Here is a 20,048-nt window from a genome sequence, read left to right as displayed (position 1 = left end):
TTTCATTAGTGTATTTTAGCCTTAACCCTGATTGTTTTCTAAGTAGTTTTAATTACTAAGCCTCATAAAGTGATGATATTGCATGAGCCCAACCAGGAGGTAACAAATATATTTTAGTAAGTAGACTAAAACATGTTTAGTAAATGACAGATCCTGTTATTTCAGTGCAACACAACTCACTTTGAACATTATTCACAGTATTCATTTGTTTATGAGATGCATTAGGCTGGTATGCTCAAGTACAACAAAACCAGTGAGGCCAGGGTGGTTCAAATACATATCAGTATTAAACATAACCAAACCAACACCTGCATGATCTCAGGTTGAAGGGGCAGATCGGGTTCATTACCCTCAAGTAATGCAGTGGGAGGCAGGAGGAAAACTCCCACAAGAAGTTAAACATTTTGTCTTTTACCAGCTAAAGGGTAGGTTTTTATTTCCAGGACTCCATCCGTTGTTTCCGATCATTTGAAATTGTCAGATTCGATGGTGCGAGGAAGGGAGGACCCAGATGCAGACTTCAAAATCAAAAAGAGGTTTATTCCAAAAGCAAGGTCAAAACAGAAAACACGGCTGAGCCGGATATCCAAAACTACTAAACTGTGAATACTGTGAAAACAAGACTGTGAATAAATAACAAGACGATGATTAACGAGACTATGGAGCTATGATTTAACAATGGCTGTAAAATAACATGACTATGGAACTGTGGATAATAAAAGTAGGAACAACAAGACTATAAATTACTGTGGCTATGAATTAACAAGACTATGAGGCAAAACCAGACTTAGCATCCATGCCGTGAGCGTGGAGGGTAAAGTGAGGATTTTGCCATGAGTGAGGAAAACCAGGAAACTATATACTGTGGGGAGGTGATTGGTGAAGATGTGCAGCTGTGAAACAGAAAGCAGGTGACTGGAGTGAAACTAAGTGGCAGGGGAAAAAACATGACAAGAACCTGAAAACGTGATGAGAACCTGAAACTTAACAAAGAACCTGAAAACAAGAAAACATAAAATTGTGAATCACAGGTTTCATTTTTGGTTGTAAATTATGACAAAAAGTCAGCTATTACTAGCAGAAAAATCTGTTTCACATTTCGCTTAAAATTGAGAAACATTAGATATCTGACACCAAAGCTCTGTCAAGCTCCAGCTTCTCCCCTCCTCTCATTACTCCACCCTGGGGAGATTTAAAAGGCCACGAGACACATGAGACTCCTCATTGCAGCGAGACATCCCAACCTCACCTGTTTCAACTTCTTCACTCCTCTGTTTTTATTGTCCTCTCAATCCAGCTTGTTTTTTCTTCTACAACCATCTCTTCTTTTACTCACCTGTCTTTCCTCTATTTGTAACACATTTATTTTATCCATCTCTTCCTGTCACCCTCCACCTCTCGCTCCAACATGAGTCTGAGCCGAACCAAGCGAATCAGCTCCAGTAATTCTGTCCGGAGCAGCAGTGGCTCGAGGAGGCTCAGTGGTTTCGGTCCAGGCCACGGCGGGTTCAGTGGCATCTCCCTGAGCAGCAGCTCCCTGTATGCTGGCACCAATGGGCACCATCATGGTCTGGGGGCCTCGCTGACGTCTCTGTCGGTCAACAAGAGTCTGCTGGCCCCCTTGAACCTGGAGATCGACCCCAACCTGTCCATGAGTCGAGCCCATGAGAAGGAGCAGATCAAAAGCCTCAACAACCGCTTTGCCAGCTTCATAGATAAGGTAATGAGACTGGAACTGGTGCTGTTTCTGATCAGAAGCTGTTTTGATATTAGATAACTCAAAAAAAGCTGACGATTTGGCTGTTGGACACCTTATGGCAAGAAACAGTTAGGAAGATACAAGATGCCATCAATTTTCCTCAGTCTGTGTCAAATGTGTGTCTACTTCAGTTTGAAATTTGAATCCAGTTTGTATCTTTATAAATTAATGAATACTTTAAACTGTAGAATCTATGCAGTTTCTATTGTTTTAGACAACATCATACAGAAATACAGGATGTTTAATTCCTATATGTTGGGTTGATCAGCATTTCAACTGCTCAGAGATGTAAAAGCACTGCTTTTGTCAGCAGAGTCAGTTGGTTTTAAAGGAAGCATGGATGAATATTAAAAACGTGCACTATGATGGAAAAAAGTGGTGAAAATATGCAGAATTCAACATACATTTGATTTTTTTCAATCAATGATAGTTTATTCCATTTTTTATGCTGATGCCAAACTGGAGTACGATGACCATAAATCCTTAACTTCAGTTGAATAAACCTAAAACCGTCTAACTTAAAACACTAAAAAAAACCCAGGAAACATTAAGATGATAAAATTGTCTGTGGTTATAAATTGCATGCAGTCAAGCAGCATATTTTGGAAACTACAGCTTATTTTGTCAAAGCACCTATCAAATAATATAACTGTCACCAGTATCTGGCCTAACAAGGACAATAACCTTGTTTTACTGGGTTTGTTTGTCTTCATGCATCTGCATCTGAATCATCCAGCACTGGTGTGGACAATGCTTTTACATACAATGAAACATGTATGTGCAGCTGACCAATCAGAGCAGATTGGGATTTTGCAGAGAGATTGGTTTCACTGTGTGATCGCGAGCTTCGTTACGTGCATAAAAAAATGTCTCAAAGTAACCACGGGCCTAAATAGAAAAATAAAAAACCTTATTTTTGTAGTATAATCATTACACAGTTTGATTTCTGTGAGTAGGACACTGAAACTGAAAGTGAATTAGTCTGTTGTGTTATTAATGCTAAGTTGGCTAACCTTAACAGCATTTACTCACTGTTAAACTGAAGACACAGATAATACTAATAACACATGCTACCATTTGTGTTAGAGGTGTTAGAAAGCAGTAAATGGGACAGTGGAGGTGAGTGATGGTCTTGTTGAAGTGGCTGAAGAATGTAGTCTGCACACATTTCCCACAGAAAGAGCGAAAAGCTCTGATAACTCTGGACATTGATACCCTACTCAGGGAGCATGTCTTCTTTCTCACGGAGTGGGTAACGCTCTCACAATAGAGGCTTTGTTGACTTCTCACATCAGCAGAGATACACTCCAGCCATTCAGTGACACAGAGCTGAATAAAGGCACGTTTGTTCAAATGTACAAATATAACCATTTAAAAGTTGTTTTGAAGTTGATTAAGAAGATTAACTTTTTCAAATTTAATTCTGGTGGAGTGATGGGATTAAAATTTACAGTATTTCATAATATTCCCAAGTGTCTCTTGTCCACAGAGCCAAAAGTTGCACAGTTTGAGTTAAAGTTGGGGAAGGTTTACCGATTGCATTTGAGGATGTCTAACAGATGGCAGCAGAAAAAATTAAATGCCCTCTAAGGTATTTGATTAAAAGAACTGCAAAACTGAAAGCATTTTGGGTGTAAAATAAGAGAAGGAGTGGCGATAAGGAGAGACTTTTTTCATCTCAAAGTAGCCGTTGAGGTAAATGTATACCATGACTGAGACAGAAAATTAAATGAAAACAAAGAATATAATAAAGGAAATTCATTGTTTTAAGTAAACACTAGATTTTAAAATGATGTCCACATCTTACAATACCTACATTATTCTATCTAAACATTTTCAATGTTTAAACATGCACTAGATGAAAGAACTGTGCAAATAGGTTTGTGCAAGAACTCCAGCTGCAAGTAGAGAAGAATAAATGCACTTTAAATACACAATAAATACACAATGAATACACCCACGTAGTGTCTTGTGTTGTATATTAACTATACATATACATTCACATACATTCTAAATAGTAATAATATGCTATTAACATATATATTAGAGACAATTGTTGTTGCATAAAACTATCATAACAGCAAAGTAGGAATTAAACTGTGTAACAATGTTATAAAGCACCACAACTAATGTGATTCAATGTTAAACAGATAGATAATCATAATTCTTAGTGGCACCTATTCTCACTGCCTGTTGGAAAACTTGGAAATCCTTTCATTTCAGTCGAAGAGCTTTTATATCGTTTTGATGTAAGAAAGGCTGAAACAATCAATCAATAGAGGCTTCTTAGAGCCTGTATTGACCATTTTTTCTCGTTCAGATTGCGTTTTTGATCTTCATGTGAGTTTAAATTTCAATTGCTGTGGCAACACAACCTCTCCAACTAACTTTGTAGTCATGCATATAAACAAGGAAGCAATTCAAAAGTTGAGAGAACTGATACTTACACTCAGCTTACACTTGCTGAAGAAATCTAATGCCATTCAGGCTCTTTAATGAAACATTAAAGAGCTTGTTCCCTCATGCAGCGATGTGATTAGTCACATGTAACAAGCAGACAAAGTTTTACTTGATGCTGCAGTTTAAATCCAAATGAGAGTCAAGATCATTTGGATACTTTACGACATGTACTGTCTTTTCATTGCTGGAATGATCCCATGTTGGATTTAAACCCAGAGGCTTTATAAAAGAGCCAGAACGTAGAGATTCTGCATTGAAATAGCCACCTGCATTCTGAGCTGGTGGTACTGGGGTGCTGGATATCTAAGCGATCTGTCCCATTTCCGTCCCATTGAGCTGGATTGTAACCTGATGAATCCGGTCAAACGCGGTGTGGTTGTGCCTCAGAGGAAGATCATTCTGCTCCAAACAGAACACAGGCTTTGTGTTGGAGGGTATAAACCCTGCTGCGGGCAGGAAACATGAGCTGCACAGATACAGGCCTGGACTGCAGTCAAGTGTTGACAATGAACTTGTGCTACTTATCTGACGGAATGTTCCTTTGACCTCTGTTTATGAAAAGATTATTTCATTCCAATAACTGCAGTCAGGAACTGATGAATGTGATGGTTATTTCCTTCTAGGTAATTTTTCCAAATCCCCAGGATGCTCAGTTTTAGTAGCTTACATATCTAAGGTGGCTGCTGATAGTTACAGCCATCCTCGAGTCAGTCAACGTTTGATTCTCCAGTCTGAGCCACTGTGAAAGACAAAGAAAGACATATGCCATCGATATATATAGAGATGACAACAACAAAATCTTATTTTTACATGATTCTACGTTGCACTGTGGGTGATTTATGAGAGGGTGTGGAATAAAAAGACTTGATCTTTAGGTATGTTTAATTCAACAATGTGTTAGGATACAGTGTTAAACACTGGAGTGTTTGATTTTTATTCTATAAGAAACATAAATGATCAAACTCTTAATAGTTGCCACAGCGTGGGTTTTAAATCTCCATGTTAACCTATCCTTCTGCCTCACTCAGGTACGTTTCCTGGAGCAGCAGAACAAGATGCTTGAGACTAAGCTGGAGTTGCTGCAGGGTCAGGGTGTTGGCCGATCCAACGTGGAGCCTTTGTTCGAGGCCTACATGGCGGGTCTGAGGCGTCAAATGGACCTGGTCAACAATGACAAGACCAAACTGGATGGGGAGCTGAGGAACATGCAGGGACTGGTGGAAGACTTCAAACACAAGTAAACAATGATGACAGTTGAGTTCTTTAGTATCGCTCTCATTAAATGTTCCTCCGTGTCACACTGTCCTCTTTCTGCCACAGATATGAGGAGGAGATAAACAAGAGAAACAACATGGAGAACGACTTTGTTATCCTGAAAAAGGTCAGGACACAGACACGTTCATTCATATATTCAGTCGCAGGTGTGGCGAGTAAGATGAAGCATTCTATTGTCCTTTCTGGTTATTGTACTTTTTGTCCCGTATTCCCAAACGCATCAACACCCACAAACATTACAAAACTATCCATGTTAGATGGGAACAGCAGCTGCTCAGTTTCATTTACCCACACTTTATTTTGTTTATGGCCTCTTACTAGTGCTGTTCACAGACTAAAGATTTGTCTGAAAATTGCTGTAACCTGAGCTTTTTAAAGTATGTACACTGCACCTTTATGGAGAAGAAACTTCTTCGTTTTCCTTCTGTAAATTATCATAATATTTATTAAAGTGTCTTAACCAAAATACACAAGTTGGCATCACTCTTAGTATCTTCAAAACATTAGCTTTTCATTTTAAAAAGTTTTTTTATCAACAAATACCTGCACACATACTGTTTCACCTGAGGGCTGCATGGTGGTGTGGTGGTTCGCACCGTCGCCTCACAGCAAGAGTTTTCCACGTTCAATTACCAGCTTTCTGTGCGGAGTTTGCATGTTCTCATGTTTCATCTGATCATTCAAGCAGGAGGCTTTCCCCCAAGTCCAGGAAATATTTGATGTACTGTGCTGTAGACAGCTCCTGGATGCCGGCTTCCTCTACAGCATCCTTAAACAAAACTTGTTTTGAGGGAATATTTCAACTTTTTCAACTCTTATCCGTCATTCATTGATTAAGCTGTCTTTGATTCACTTTGAACAATTAACTCAATTGTTGTTTCGTGTTTAGATAAGCTTTTCTGGATTATACTGGTGCTAAAGTGGATAATAATATAAACCAATGCAAAGCACAAATAAAGAATAATCAGACTAAATCGATCAATCAATGTACTTATGATCCTTCCCTATGTGTAAAAGCCTAAAACCACCCTAAATTAAGTTCTTCTTCCCCCAAAGAATGCACTGCTCCTGACCTGCGTTAAAAAGCTCATCTGTTGTCCAGGCTTTGCTGAACGGCTAGTTTGGCACACGTAAAACAATGACCAATCAGAGTAGACAGCGTTGTGTAAAAGGAGCCTAAAAGGAGACAAGAGCCAAAACAGAGAACTTCCTAATGGAAGGTAATGTGAATATGTTCACATATGTGTATATGTTAGTGAGTTATTTTATAATGAAGTTACAAAATGCAATATTTTAAACTGTAACACCATTGGCAGGTTGAGCAACCTGCAACTCATAGTTCCTGCATGTGATTCTCTCTTATTGGAAACAAACATGGAGTTTTTCCTTCATGAAAACTCCCATAAAGAGAGGGAATCCTTCATGGATAAAGGTCCATTTTTACCTTTATATTGGGATTGATGAGGTATTTTATGGACTTCATTTGGAGTTAGGGTCTACTGCTCTAACTGGCGATCTGTCCAGGGTGTACCCCGCCTCTTGCCTGATGACTGCTGGGATAGGCTCCAGCCCCCCCGCAACCCAACTGACGGATTAGGCGGGTATAGAAAACGGATGGATGGATGGGTCTACTGCTCTAGTGTGACACCCAGTGGCTTGCTAAGGTTGCACATTACACCTTTAAAGCAGATCCAGTCAGTTTATTAAATCCTAAACAAATATGGGATCTTTAAACCTTTGATAGCTTAAAGACGTCTTTAACAACAGACTTGAAATAAACCGTATTTTTTTTCATGTCAGACAGTTGGATGCCACTTAGATTTCTAAATATGTGCTTTATTCTATGACCTGGCCTTGTATGTGTCTATGTACAGTCTCTTGGATTTACTGTAGAAACCCTGAACTGTGGTGCAGTTAAAACACGAATTAAGATAAAATTCAATTTACACAGGTAAAGTACCGTTGTGTTTAGCTTGTTATTACACTGACAAGGCAGTGTGCTTGTTTTTATTGTTGTCATTACGTCTTAAAACTGCAACTAATAGCACATATAGAAATACTGCAGCCTTCAAAGAATTTTTAATCCATATCTATGATTCACGTATCGTCTTTGTGTCCGTTTGTGTTTTCAGGATGTCGACTCTGCTTATCTGGTCAAGGCAGATCTTGAGGACAAGGTCGGAGCTTTGACTGATGAAATCAACTTCCTGCGCAATGTCTATGAGGAGGTATCACTTGTTTTTTAACACCGCCTGTTTTTTTCATTGTTCTGTGTTTAGGTTATGACTCATCTGAGACTCCACTTCAAACATTTGCCATTAGTGTGTGATATTTTAAATTTTGTTATTTTCAGCTCCCTTAAGAACGCCAGTGATTAAAAAAGCTATTGAAAGGCAGGAAAGATTGTCATAACACTGCAAGTTCAGTGAGACATGTCAGGACATGCACTTTGGTTTCAATCAAGTGTTAACATTGATGGCAGCATGTTGGCCTGTGTGTGTAACCTTTTTTTATCCATTAGTTGTGTGTATCCTCAAGGTCAAGGTCACATTTATTTCTATAGCACATTAAAACAACCAAAGTGCTTTACACAAATATTAATAAAAGTACCATAAAATAAGAACAGTAAAATAAATACAACAGTATGCAAAACCCATCACACATAAAACAATGCAGGAATCACCAGGAAAAATCAAGTCTGGCTCACAGCAGGACCAAGACGACCAAAAGCCAAGTTTTTAAGGAAGACTTACACGACTCCAACGATACGGCATGTCTAATATGAAGTGGCAAGCTATTCCATAGCTTTGGAGCAGCCACTGAGAACGCTCGGTCGCCCTTAGTTTGAAGCCTGGATCTTTGGACCTCAAGCAGCAGCTCATCTGGTGATCTGACGGCTCTGACTGGATTATGAACTTGAAGTAGTTCCGGGAGATACTGAGGGGCCACACCTCTTAAAATCTTAAAAACAAACCATGAAACCAACAATTAAAATGTATTCTAAAATGGACGGGAAGCCAGTGCAAGGAGACCAGAACAGGAGTGATGTGATCCCGCTTCTTAGTGCCAGTCAGAAGGTGAGCAGCAGCGTTCTGCAGGCGACGGAGGGAGCTCTGATCAAGCCCAGAGAAAATGAACACGTCTCCTCCAGAAACCTGACAGAATTCAAACCCTTATTTGTTTTAAACTGCCTACGTGTGCACTTTATACGTTTTTATCCAGGGAATTTTGTTCCACCTCCCTCTCCTAAGAAAACAGAAAAAAACACAATGTTTAATATGAAATAGTATGTGGAAATAAAAGATGCCATCGATAAATGAAATACAGAATATATAAACCTTCTTATGGCCTCATTACATTACTGTGTCATCAGTCTTTATGTATTCACAGACAAGTTATATAAAATTAAAGAAGGATGTTGACACAAAAACATGCAAACACCCGTTTTTCTCAGGTCAAACTACAAGACATGTAGCCTACTTAATTTATAAGTCTTTCAATATTCCATTAGACATGTATAGTATTAATTTTTAGTCTTTGTGTTTGTACAAACAAACAATATCTGAAATTAAACTGATCCGGAGTGAGCATTGTTTTACATTTACAGAGTTTACTCTTTTTTAATTTTAAGTCTTATATTAAATTTAAAATCTCAACTCATAATTTACATTTGGCTCAACTCTTGTGGACATAATATTTTCACCTTTTATTTCCTGCACCCTGATCAGGAGCTGCGCGAGCTGCAGGCCAGCATTAAAGACACCTCCGTGGTGGTGCAGATGGACAACAGTCGCAACCTCAACATGGAGCAGATAGTCGCCGAAGTCAAAGCCCAGTATGAGGAGATTGCAGCCCGCAGCAGAGAGGACGCAGAGGCATGGTACAAGAACAAGGTGATGATGAGGGAATGTAGCTTGTTAAAGGCGCTCTTCTGTAGCTATGCAATCATCACATTTCTCATGACAAAGCTCGATTGTCTGAAGAAGATAAAAGAAATTGTTTTGATGAGCCCATTAAAATGTCTTCTCCTCCATTCAAAGGAACAAGCTGAAGCTGTGTGTGTAACATTTGTGATTCTTCTGCTTGCAGTTTGACCAAATGTCAGTGCAGGCCAGCCAGTTTGGGGACGAGCTCCGCATCGTAAAGGGTGAAGTGGCTGAAATCAACCGACTGACCAGCCGCCTCCAGAGTGAGATAGAGGCTGTGAAAGCACAGGTGGAGTTGCAAGAAACATCTGTCTAGGTGTTGGTGTAGATACTCATCCAGGTCTAGTTTAAACTTTCAGTCCAGGTGATGTATCAGACTGTCCTCCACCCAAAAACAACTCCATGGGTCACTTGCTCATACAGGCAACGACATCCTATATTCTCATTAAAATAATCGGCTACTTCTTTGATCGTGACAGCTATGTGGGAAGAGTGAAAACAGTGTCCATGTATTTTAGTCTTAACCATGATGGGCTGTTTTTTTTTTTTAACTCAAACCATTTAGTTTTGATTTGTAAAGCTTAATAAGACTGAACCAAAATGTGCTGTCCTGTTATTGACTGAAAGTAACTCAAAGGTGAAAAAACATTTCTGTATCTGGGTGTCAAACTCCTGTCTGAAGGTCTGAAGGCCTTACAGTGGAATACGGCTCAGAGCCAGTTGTGATATATTCTCGTCCCTAATCCCACTTCAGCGTGCCAACCTGGAGAACCAGTTAGCTGAAGCTGATGAGCGTGGAGAGCTGGCTGTGAAAGAAGCCAAAGCCCGTACCAGAGACCTGGAGGATGCTCTGCAGAGAGCCAAGCAAGACATGGCCAGGCAGCTGCGAGAGTACCAGGTGAGGGAAGAAAAGAGTGAATTACACAGTGACAAGGGCTAGACTGAAAGGCCATGTGACATGATGCCATTGTCTTCATCTGCAGGACCTGATGAACTTGAAACTTGCTCTAGACATTGAGATCGCCACCTACAGGAAGCTGCTAGAGGGCGAGGAGGACAGGTAGGAAATCATATGAGGATGGTGGAAATGTGGAGTCTGACTGTAAATCCAGAAATTACCCACATTCAATGTGCATTTTACCAACTGAAATTCATCCACAACAACTTGTTGTACAGCCTGACCACTGTCACATTTACCACCTCAGCCTCAGTTGTTTACTTGTTTGAGGCCGATTAACTGGAAACCCAGCAGCTAAATGCATTGGAGGAGTCCCCTGTAGACCATAACTGACTCAGGATTCACCAGTTATTTAAACACCATGTGAAAAGCTAAATCATATGAAAGACTAGACTTAGCGGCAGAAACACAACAGGGCATCCCAAAGACAGCATAGGCTACAACAACAGCTGGTGTTCCTGTGCTCACACTTTTGGTGTAACGAGTAGAAATCGCTGTTGTATTCAGTGGATGACAGATTAACCCGCTGTGAAGGTAATGAACTAGCAGCACTTGATAATCACTGCTGTAAATTCAAAGTTCTTACAAAAAGCAAATAGTTTTTTGGGGGGTTTTATGAGATGGATCTCCTCTTCAGCACCAACACACAACAAACTGAAAATCACCCACTGCCAGAGACTGCAAAGTTAAAATAGCCAAAACAGTCACAAAAGCCATCACAATGGGAAATAAAGACATGAATAAGGCAAATTGATCATTTAATAGTTTCTCCCCAGTCATCACCACCACACAGACTGGATGGGGGTGATGGGACCATTAACGTATGCCTAATGTCTTTTTTCTTTCCTTTTTAGACTTGGACAACAATCCATTCTTAACATCCAGGCTATCCCCAGCTACAGTAAGTACAAACTAGACAGAAATACCGTATGTTGCATAAGTACTGAAGAGGTTTAAACTTCTTTCCAAAACCACCCTTTTGCTTGAGGGGCTACATTGGAGGATATAGTTTAGATGGGACTTTATGTGTTCATTTTTCTTCCTTTGCCATCTTAATGAGCTTCTGTCTGTGTTTTTCTGCCCAGGTCCTAAAAGTTCTAATGGCTACCACAGAAGCAGCAGCTCCCCTGCTCCCAAACTGCTGATAAAGACGACTGAGACCAGAGATAACTCCAGATACAGCACTCACTGAGTTCCAGTGAACGCTGTTCCAGTTTGATTCTCCAAATCCTGTCTCCTAATGCATCGAGATGCGTGCAGGGCATTGGATTACTAACATTTATGTAGAATTACTGAAACATTACATCATTTAAACATAGAAAATAAAGTGGAAATATTACAGGGAATCATTGTTATGGTGTGTTACTGTAGTCTGCTGCATCCGTTCTGAGTAAACCAGTACTTTGCATCACTCTGATCCAGTCACATGGGAAATTTGATAAACACAATGCTAGTTAAATGCTATTACTCCAATATGTATAGAGCTTATACTAATGTAAGGGTACTGTAGTCCTGTAAATGCTTTGAAGATCAAATTAGGTATTTGTCTCTGTGTATGCACCAATTAGCTCTTTGTGTTCAGAGGATTTTACTTGTAGTTCTCACTGGGTTTGAGTTACTTCTTACTTTTCTGTAGATTCACAAATAAAATGAACATGAACAAAGAGACGCTGGTTATTTTTTCTTTACCGACTAATATGTAATTTAAATCATACCCATTGCTTGACTTCAATTTGATTTGGTTGCTGTTATGTTAAAAGTAAAAACCAGAACAAATAGTTGCTATAAATGTTACTTTGATAAAGACGTAATGATTAAAAGCTCAGGAACATAGAATCTATGATAACCTAACACTGCCCCCAAGAGGCTTGTTCACATTTGTGCCCAAAACACACAGAAACACATTTTAAACTAATCCTAATAGACTCTTCTGTTCAGATAAATAAAGATGAAATGACAATTACAGCTGCAAGAACAAATGGTGGAGGAGTTTATTATGTGCTCATGTTTCATAAATCCCTCCAGCGCTGACCCTAAACACTGTTTTTAATAGTTTAATTACAGAAAAAGAACCAGTCAAACATAAAGGTGAGGACCTGGGTTGTTCAATCTAAACAAAGAGTTTATCTGGGATAATAATGGCCGAGGAACCTGAGTGAAATGTCCTGGAAATATCTGAGTGGCAGCCTTGGAAAGAACTGTTTGAATCTTACAAAATCTAAGGAAATGAGCTCCAAAGTTTCCTTAATAATCTCCATTAGCAAAGGACACACCGGACCAATAACTTATAAAAGAAAGGAGATCATTTCGTCCCACAATTTCCTGTGGACGCAACCTTTATAGTGACCTTGGATTACGAATGTGGATAAATATGAAGACAGGAGGGTGTGTTTGAGCAGCCAGTCACACCGTTATGTTCCATTAACCTTTCTTTCCTTTTTCAGTGACAAACTTCAATAATAAAGTAATATTCTAGATTATCTCTAATGTGATATGACATCGTCACGACAAAGTGTCTGACACACTTTCTGTAGAAGATTTATCAAACTTAAGCAGCAGTTTCAGTTTCAGTGTTGCAGAACCCACATCACAGTTGGGTGTCAGTGTGGTTAATCAGTCTTTTCCTAAGTCCTAAAGAATTTCTGTAACCACCTTACCTGAACCCCAGGACCTTTCCCACAAAGTCCGGACAAGATGATACGAGGTAATAAACTACTCAACTGGACCTCATAAGCAGCTTCGATGGAGGTCATTTTTCCAGTTTGTGCTTAATTTATAATGGCTTGTTGTTTATAATCGAGTTCAATGAAAGACCAGATTACAATTTAATAGTTAAGATATGTTTTTTTTCCCCTATAGGGTTGACAGACTGCTGTGAGATGACATTTATTGGGATTTGGCGCTACCAAAAAAAAAAAAAAATAGGACCGGGACTCTTAAAAAAAATTAATCTAATTAATTAGAGGCTTTGTTATATAAATATTTGACCTGAGAATAGTGAAAAGCTATTTTTTTTCTTCCAAGAGGATTGTAGAATACCATTGAATAATGACTGAATGCATAAGCTTAAGCAACAAAACATTGGGTTTTTTTTCAAAGTGGTACTTAACCAACCGGGCTCTTATCGACGCTTCCATCCATCCTTCAGTTTAAAAAAAAAAATTAAATTATGCCTTTTAATGGCCAGGACAGATAAAAAGAGACAGAAAGCAGAGAGAGGGGGAATGATACGCAGTAAAAGGCCGTCCAATGCGGGATTCGACCCGGGCCGACTGCAGCGAGGACTGTAGCCTCTTTACACAGAGCGCCTGCACAACCCACTACTACACTACCAACCATCCCATACCATTTATGCCTAAAACTCATCCAGTGAGAAACGTTCTGCGGTGCAAAAATTACGTGCAATTAAAATGCATTACATTTTTTTAACAAGTTAATTTTGCGTAATTAATGAATCTTAATTAACGCGTTAAAGTCCCGGCCCTAAAAAAAAAAATTTAATTGAGAGATTTTATCCCAAATGTACCTTAAAGATTTATTTTAACTGGTGTATTTTCCAGAGGACTCACTTTTTAGACTGTGGAAGATGTACCTTTATCTCCAGGTTCGGTACCTAAACAGACACTGGATCGAATGTAATTTGAATATAATGTGTTGCTGAGTGTCTAAACACTATCATAGAACACCTTATGATCACAATTTTAGGAGTAAGCACACATTACATCAGTAAACTACACAAAGTCAATAAGTTGTCAATTGTCAATAAGTAGAATTTACTTTCCTGTAATGTCTGTTACAAACAAAAAAAAAAAAATAATCCACAAATTCAAAATATTACAATGCTCAAACAGCATTGTAATTATTCTAAGCAAGAACTAAATATCACAAGTGGTATTTCTTTTCAACATCTCTGCATTTAGTAAGACATCTGTTTTAATAGCAAAATACTTGTACATCCTCCAACAACGTGTGCGTCTCCTGTCCACTTTTACGTCTTTATATACAAAACTCCTCTGTCTTCATAGTTAAAGCCCCCATAAAATTCAAGGTTGTAGTAGGTTTTTCTTTTTTTAACAAATATAAAACTCTGATGGTTGCCCAACAACCAGAAGTCACAGGTTTGTCTAACCAGTTATATTCTTTTACATTTATCTGCTTGACAAAAAAAGGCAAACATCAAAGCACTTAAAACATGTTACGTGACGTCAAATGAACAGTTTGAAATGCAGAAAATAAAATAAGTCTGTGATTTACGATCTGAAAAAGCTAAATATACCACCTGATAAACCGTTATTGCTCCACATGTGCAGGAATGTTTATGAATTCAATGTAATCAGGCCTGAAAGAAGCCAAATTGTTGGTTTTGTGGGTTTCTGCATGTTCATTTCAAAGTGTGACATGATAGCTGGTTTGTCCTGTCAGTTTCTCCTTATGCATATCTTCACTTACTGTCTGCTAATAGGTGACTTTTTTTTTCTTTTTGCCTTGCAGCCAAAGTTCTGGAGAAAACATAAAGTTAAATGGACACATAAAGATGATCCACAGGTTGTAGTTAGAGGCTGGAACATGCAGCAGTGCAACGTTATGACAGACTCAGCAGTGCTCTTCTTCCCTTTATTTGTTGGGTTTAAGTCTTTGATTAATCCATCTGGATATAAACATGCCTTTTTTCTTTACATTTCTTAATTAATCTTATAATAATCTTTGTAGTTGTTTGTTCAAAAGGCTTCAGTCGGGCCTTGAATCCACAGCAGAAAGATTTCCAGCATAAAACTCTTAAACAGAAGTGGCTCTTCAGAATAGTAAGGCACCACACTGTTTAAACTAAAATATGTGCCTCCGTATCCAACACACTGCTAAATTTAGAGGTGGGAGTTTTCATTAGCCACCAGTAGTTTTCTTACACTTTCTCAAACAAATCTGCTTAAATGTGGGAGTTATTAGCTGCCAGCTGGGGGATTTGCACTAATATAATCACTTTACAGGTTATTATTCATAGTTTCTTTGGACATATTTGATGCAGGAATGATGGACTAAACACGAGAGCTGGTCTCTGTAATTATTGCTGATAATCACAGAAACTGAACTAAGGAGCCCCATTTCTGTGAGAAAAATAAGAAAAGAAAAAGGTTCAAATGTGCAGTATTCATTCATGACTTTAAAATTCAGCAATTTTAAATTCAACAAATGTTCTAATCAAGATCAAATTGTGAGTTTGTGAATTTAAGATTTAATGATGAGATTTTCTCCAAAAAACTGAAAGAAGCTCATGCATTACTTTCTGTGCACTTTCAGACACCCAGTCTGATGTCGCTACCAACTCGAAGGGTTTGTGCTGCCATGGTTTAAAAATATCTCCCCTCAACTTTAACTTCTAATCATGCTGCATTCAGGAAACAGGAAGTCAAACACCTTGTAATCACGTATAAACAGCAAATTACCTAAAGTGACTTACATAACTGCAATAAACAGCAGTTATTTGATTTACATTGAATGAGCTCTACCAGTAGTTAGTCTAATGTTATATAAATATGACTCTAATTGGTGCCCCCCCCAATCAGAACATCAAAATCTTTGATTTTCCACTTGTCACTGAATGCAGCACTACATAAGAACCCATCATTACATATTAAACTTGTAACAATTGTAAAAGTTTGCCCACATAAACAAGTTTCTTCCTTTATAAACTGAAAACAGATGAATGTGCAGAGCGTGAAGCCCATAATTACGGGATTTTTGACTGGCGTATTAACCCGTCGGCTTATGTTTCTATAACTGCGGTGTGGAGTATTTTTCTATTAGTTTGGTGTGTGGTAGTCTGAGCTGTTAGCTCTCACTGCATTTACTGTACGCTCTCATATCTTAATAATGTGCTGACAGGGTCATTTAAACGTTCAGATCTCCATATAGGGCAGACACTGACGGCTTCATGCCCTAAAACAGTCGCTCTGATTTGAGGTGTACATTCAAGGTTGAAGAAAAAGAGCTGAAGGGCTAAATCTGGAGCAAGTCACTGACATTTCATTAAGACTGTAGGTCAGAAAGATGCGATTTACGGAGTCAAAATCATTAGAAGCCAAAATTATCTTTACTTTGTACCATTTACCATTGCACCATCGCTGCTAATGATGTTTCTTCCGGGCAGAAAAGTGGGTTACATTCGGTAGAAATATCATATTTCTATAAACGTGGAGAGCTCGTCACGTTTTAAGGCTTTTACCCTCTCGTTTTGATTCATTTTGCCACGATGATTAAATCAAAAAACAAACACGGGGAGTCTGACGCTGGACATTAACCTCTTAGACGCTTTAAGGCTGACAACACTGTCAGCTACAGTCAATCAGGGTGTGCTTTTACATTCATAATTACACGAAACACTTTGCATTACGGATCGTTTTCTCGTTCGGTCGTACGCGTCGGTTTTTGCATCATTTACATAATTCTTATTACATAATGTGGCTGAAGCGTAAATAAGCCAAATGCAGAGCCAAAAGTATGTGAACGGTGTAGAAAGAGCAACTGGTGTTCGTGATTATTATGCTCCGAAAAATCTAAAAACTCTGATAAATGATCATGTCGAGCTCAACCTCCAGGATATTTCACCGTGAAAGCCCACCATCATCTGGAGGAAGGAAACGGATAAATTCAAAACATAAAAATAGGTATGTTGTTCTTTTGAACCTGTTAAATACGATTACAGATCATCAGCAAATCTATGAGCAAAAACTTTCAAATATAAAGCTATCAGCAAAGCAGAATATTGTCAGAGGGACTTTTCACATCACGTCATGAAGATTTTGATCATTTGATCAGTTTAGTTTAATCTGACCCAATGTTTCAGGACTTTTAATTAAAAACACTAATCTAACTAAACCCGACAGTAATGGGCTTTATTTTTTTGCTTTAATTTAATAATCATTATTCATGAGTTTCCCCTTTTCCTTGGTTTATTTGGGCTTCCATAGTTTCACAGTCCAACAGGGAAAACACTTTCTTCAACCCTCAGAGGAGCTCAGAATCAATCAGCTGGTTTTTAGACACATTTCTGACACACAAATTCAGTCTTCAACACAAATGTTACCACATCTCTGGTGTAAACCCTGAGCACTTCAGGACAACTTTGAATAACTCTGATAGGCTACACAGAAGTCATGTGACATGAATACTATGAACACTGGCTCCTGAGCGAACTTTCACAGCAGTGAGACGAGAGCTGCATCGAGGGTTATTATAGGGTTGCTGGTGCTTGACGCTCTGTCTGAGTGGTGTTTTAATGGAGGATATTTTTTAGTAAAATTCAAAAGTAAAGCACTGCTTGGCTCTGCTCGCTTCAGTTTGTTTGCATAAGTGTTTTGTGTGTGTCGAAGTGAGTGAGGGGCACGCTGGTCCGGGTAGCGATCAAGTGCACTTCTTTTAAAAACTGTTTTTAAAAATGGATGAAAACTCCAAACTCTGCTCCGTCAGAGTGCAGCAGCCCAGCGTCAAGTTAAAAAAGTTATAAATCAAAGATGTTACGAGGTAAACAATGCAGGGGGAGGGGGGGTCAGCTTCCTGTTCTGTTTGCACACGGGCCACCACAAGCTCAGACGGACCTTCAATCTCACGCCATGCATCAAGCGCTCCTTTTTGTAGTGATGTCACTGTGATGAAAAACCTTCTTAATGCTGTTCTAAAAGACTCCGTCTGGCAGGTCCACTTCGTTCTGTTCCAGCTGCTCGCTTTAAGACCACACGATCACTCAGACATCAGGGTTTAGTCAGACTCCCAGTGGAGGTGTGAAGTAAATGCCGCTGAGGCTGGATGTACATTTTGGCTCCCGTGTGCTCTCCATATCAGACCCGAGCAGACCTGGGATCAAGGTTTGCCTCCAACTTTAAACAAGGTCAAACGTGGGGTTAGTGTGCAGACCAGGGAGGTTAAAGGTCAGGGAGTGGGGGGCTTGTGAAGGATACCCTGCAGGTCCTCTGGTAAGGCCAGGATGACCGCCTCGATGTGGGCTGTCAGCTTCGACAGCGTCCCCGGGCGCACCGGAAGCTGCTCCCTCTCCGCCTGACTCTGCAGCGTCATAAACCAAAGTGGAATCATCAAAACCCAATTATGAGATAATATTTAATAGTTCAGAGTATGAATAGATTGATTTTTAAATGACTAGAAATGAAAAGTAACAATATTTCTGAATATTTCTGGTTGTGCATTCCTGCTGTCCTAATTTTGACAATATCAGCAGCGCGGTGACAAAGTTAGCATCACTGAACTCAATGAGTGAACACAAAGCCACAAATTACAGACATTACACCTATTGGAAACAAACAGAGAGCAAGATTAGTCTGGGACAGTAGCTGGTAGTGATTAAATCATTAGCCTGGACCGAAACGATCATATCATTAAATTCATGATCAAATATGCAGAGAAGTTACACATTTACTGGCTATGAATGGTTAGAGATAAAGTTTTATGACACAGGATCAGAGTTTTGCATTTAAGACATGAAAGGGAACGCTACAGATACTTTGCTTTAACTGCAAACTAAATTAATTCAAGCAAACTTTAGACATATTCGAGGCAGACTGACCATTCTGTACCTGTCTGGTGCACATCGGCTGTGGTCTTTCTAAACTTTTAAATCTTAAAATGATATCTTAAATATCTCTTAAGTGTAAAATACAGTTGCTGTGCACTACGTGTTTCTCATGGCTGCTTCACGTTTCCTGCGTTCGTTTGATGCGCCAGTCGTGCACGTCCTCAGAAATAAATGTTAAAATGTAGGTGACCAGCACAGCTTAAAGGAAGCTTACTTTCGATGTTTCCGTGTTTTGTATCTTCAGTTTCCATCAATAACCTCTTTCATTCACCCCATATTTACTGTTTATCGGAGTGCTTCTGCTTACATCCTGTAAATCCGGCAGCAGCTGCTGGGCTGAGAGATCAGGTGCGCCCCCTTGTGGAAATCTCCGGTAACGAGTGTACTACACAGGCACGTATGTGAGCAGTTACACTGAGAACGGTAACTTTGGTGAACGTGAGGTGGAACAGCAACTAAATTTTCAGCCCCACAGTCTGCTGATCTGAGCTGCTAAACTCTACAGAGTTTTATTTAGTGGAAGAAATAAGGGAAGGATAGATTAGACAGACACATAAATAAATATCTAAGGATCCACAGTAGTCTTTTGCTTTTGGTAAAAGAATGTTCCCTTAAGAATATTTTTGTCCCCTATTTGATGACGCGGCTGTAACAAAAAGAAGACTCCCTGGAAGAAGATATCCTGTATTTCAATGTGACCTTCCAGGTTGTATAAATGGCAGATGAAGTCAGATAAAAAGACAGTTCTGGTACTCATGGAGTAGCCTTTGAGGAGTTCACACTGACCAGTTTATCTTTAAGCTTCAGAACCAGATCAACAGCCTCCACCTCCGTGTGCTTCTGGATTCTCTGCTGAAGATCCTGCAGACAGAAACATTTATGAGTGGAAAAAAAGATGGAGAGAAAGGAAAAGTAGGTCCTACACTTCTCTATTCGATTTTGTTTCCCCAACATAAACTCTACGTGAGCGTTTTGGTTCACATGTAATGTGCAGTTCCACGTGTTTGTTTCTAAGTTGAGGTGTTCGCTGAAAGTGGTGCAGCAGTCTGAGCTGTAGCTCCTTTGCCTTGTTGTACATGGATACCTCAT

The 20,048-nt window shown here is 39.2% G+C and overlaps 2 protein-coding genes across 3 annotated transcripts in view; one reads left to right on the top strand and one right to left on the bottom strand.

Annotated features, from left to right (window-relative positions):
• Positions 1 to 20,048, bottom strand: part of dennd6aa (DENN/MADD domain containing 6Aa) — a 271,486-nt gene that overhangs the window by 230,228 nt on the left and 21,210 nt on the right. Inside the window, exons 18-19 of one of the 2 annotated variants that reach the window (XR_011915167.1) lie at positions 19,746 to 19,820; positions 17,498 to 18,433 (exon numbers count right to left, since the gene is read on the bottom strand). Coding sequence is in view for 1 of the 2 variants with exons in the window: in XM_072381547.1 (XP_072237648.1) it covers positions 18,302 to 18,433; positions 19,746 to 19,820 (207 nt within the window). In the remaining variant the exon portion in view is untranslated. Of the gene's footprint in view, positions 1 to 14,127; positions 18,434 to 19,745; positions 19,821 to 20,048 lie in introns of those variants that run through there. The other variant, XM_072381547.1, reaches the window with a different exon arrangement.
• Positions 922 to 12,021, top strand: LOC140302995 (keratin, type II cytoskeletal 8). The gene is made up of 10 exons (XM_072381548.1): positions 922 to 1,720; positions 5,248 to 5,456; positions 5,540 to 5,600; positions 7,627 to 7,722; positions 9,223 to 9,387; positions 9,584 to 9,709; positions 10,175 to 10,318; positions 10,404 to 10,480; positions 11,233 to 11,279; positions 11,464 to 12,021. The coding sequence occupies exons 1-10, from the start codon at positions 1,409 to 1,411 to the stop codon at positions 11,568 to 11,570; spliced, it is 1,344 nt and encodes a 447-aa protein (XP_072237649.1). The 5' UTR covers positions 922 to 1,408; the 3' UTR covers positions 11,571 to 12,021.

Source organism: Leuresthes tenuis, unplaced genomic scaffold (assembly GCF_036924035.1).
Source record: "Leuresthes tenuis unplaced genomic scaffold, fLeuTen1.0.hap1 SCAF_3, whole genome shotgun sequence".
Classification (NCBI taxonomy): domain Eukaryota; kingdom Metazoa; phylum Chordata; class Actinopteri; order Atheriniformes; family Atherinopsidae; genus Leuresthes; species Leuresthes tenuis.
Note: the sequence above shows the minus strand (reverse complement) of the source record. Positions and strands in the feature narration are given on the sequence as shown.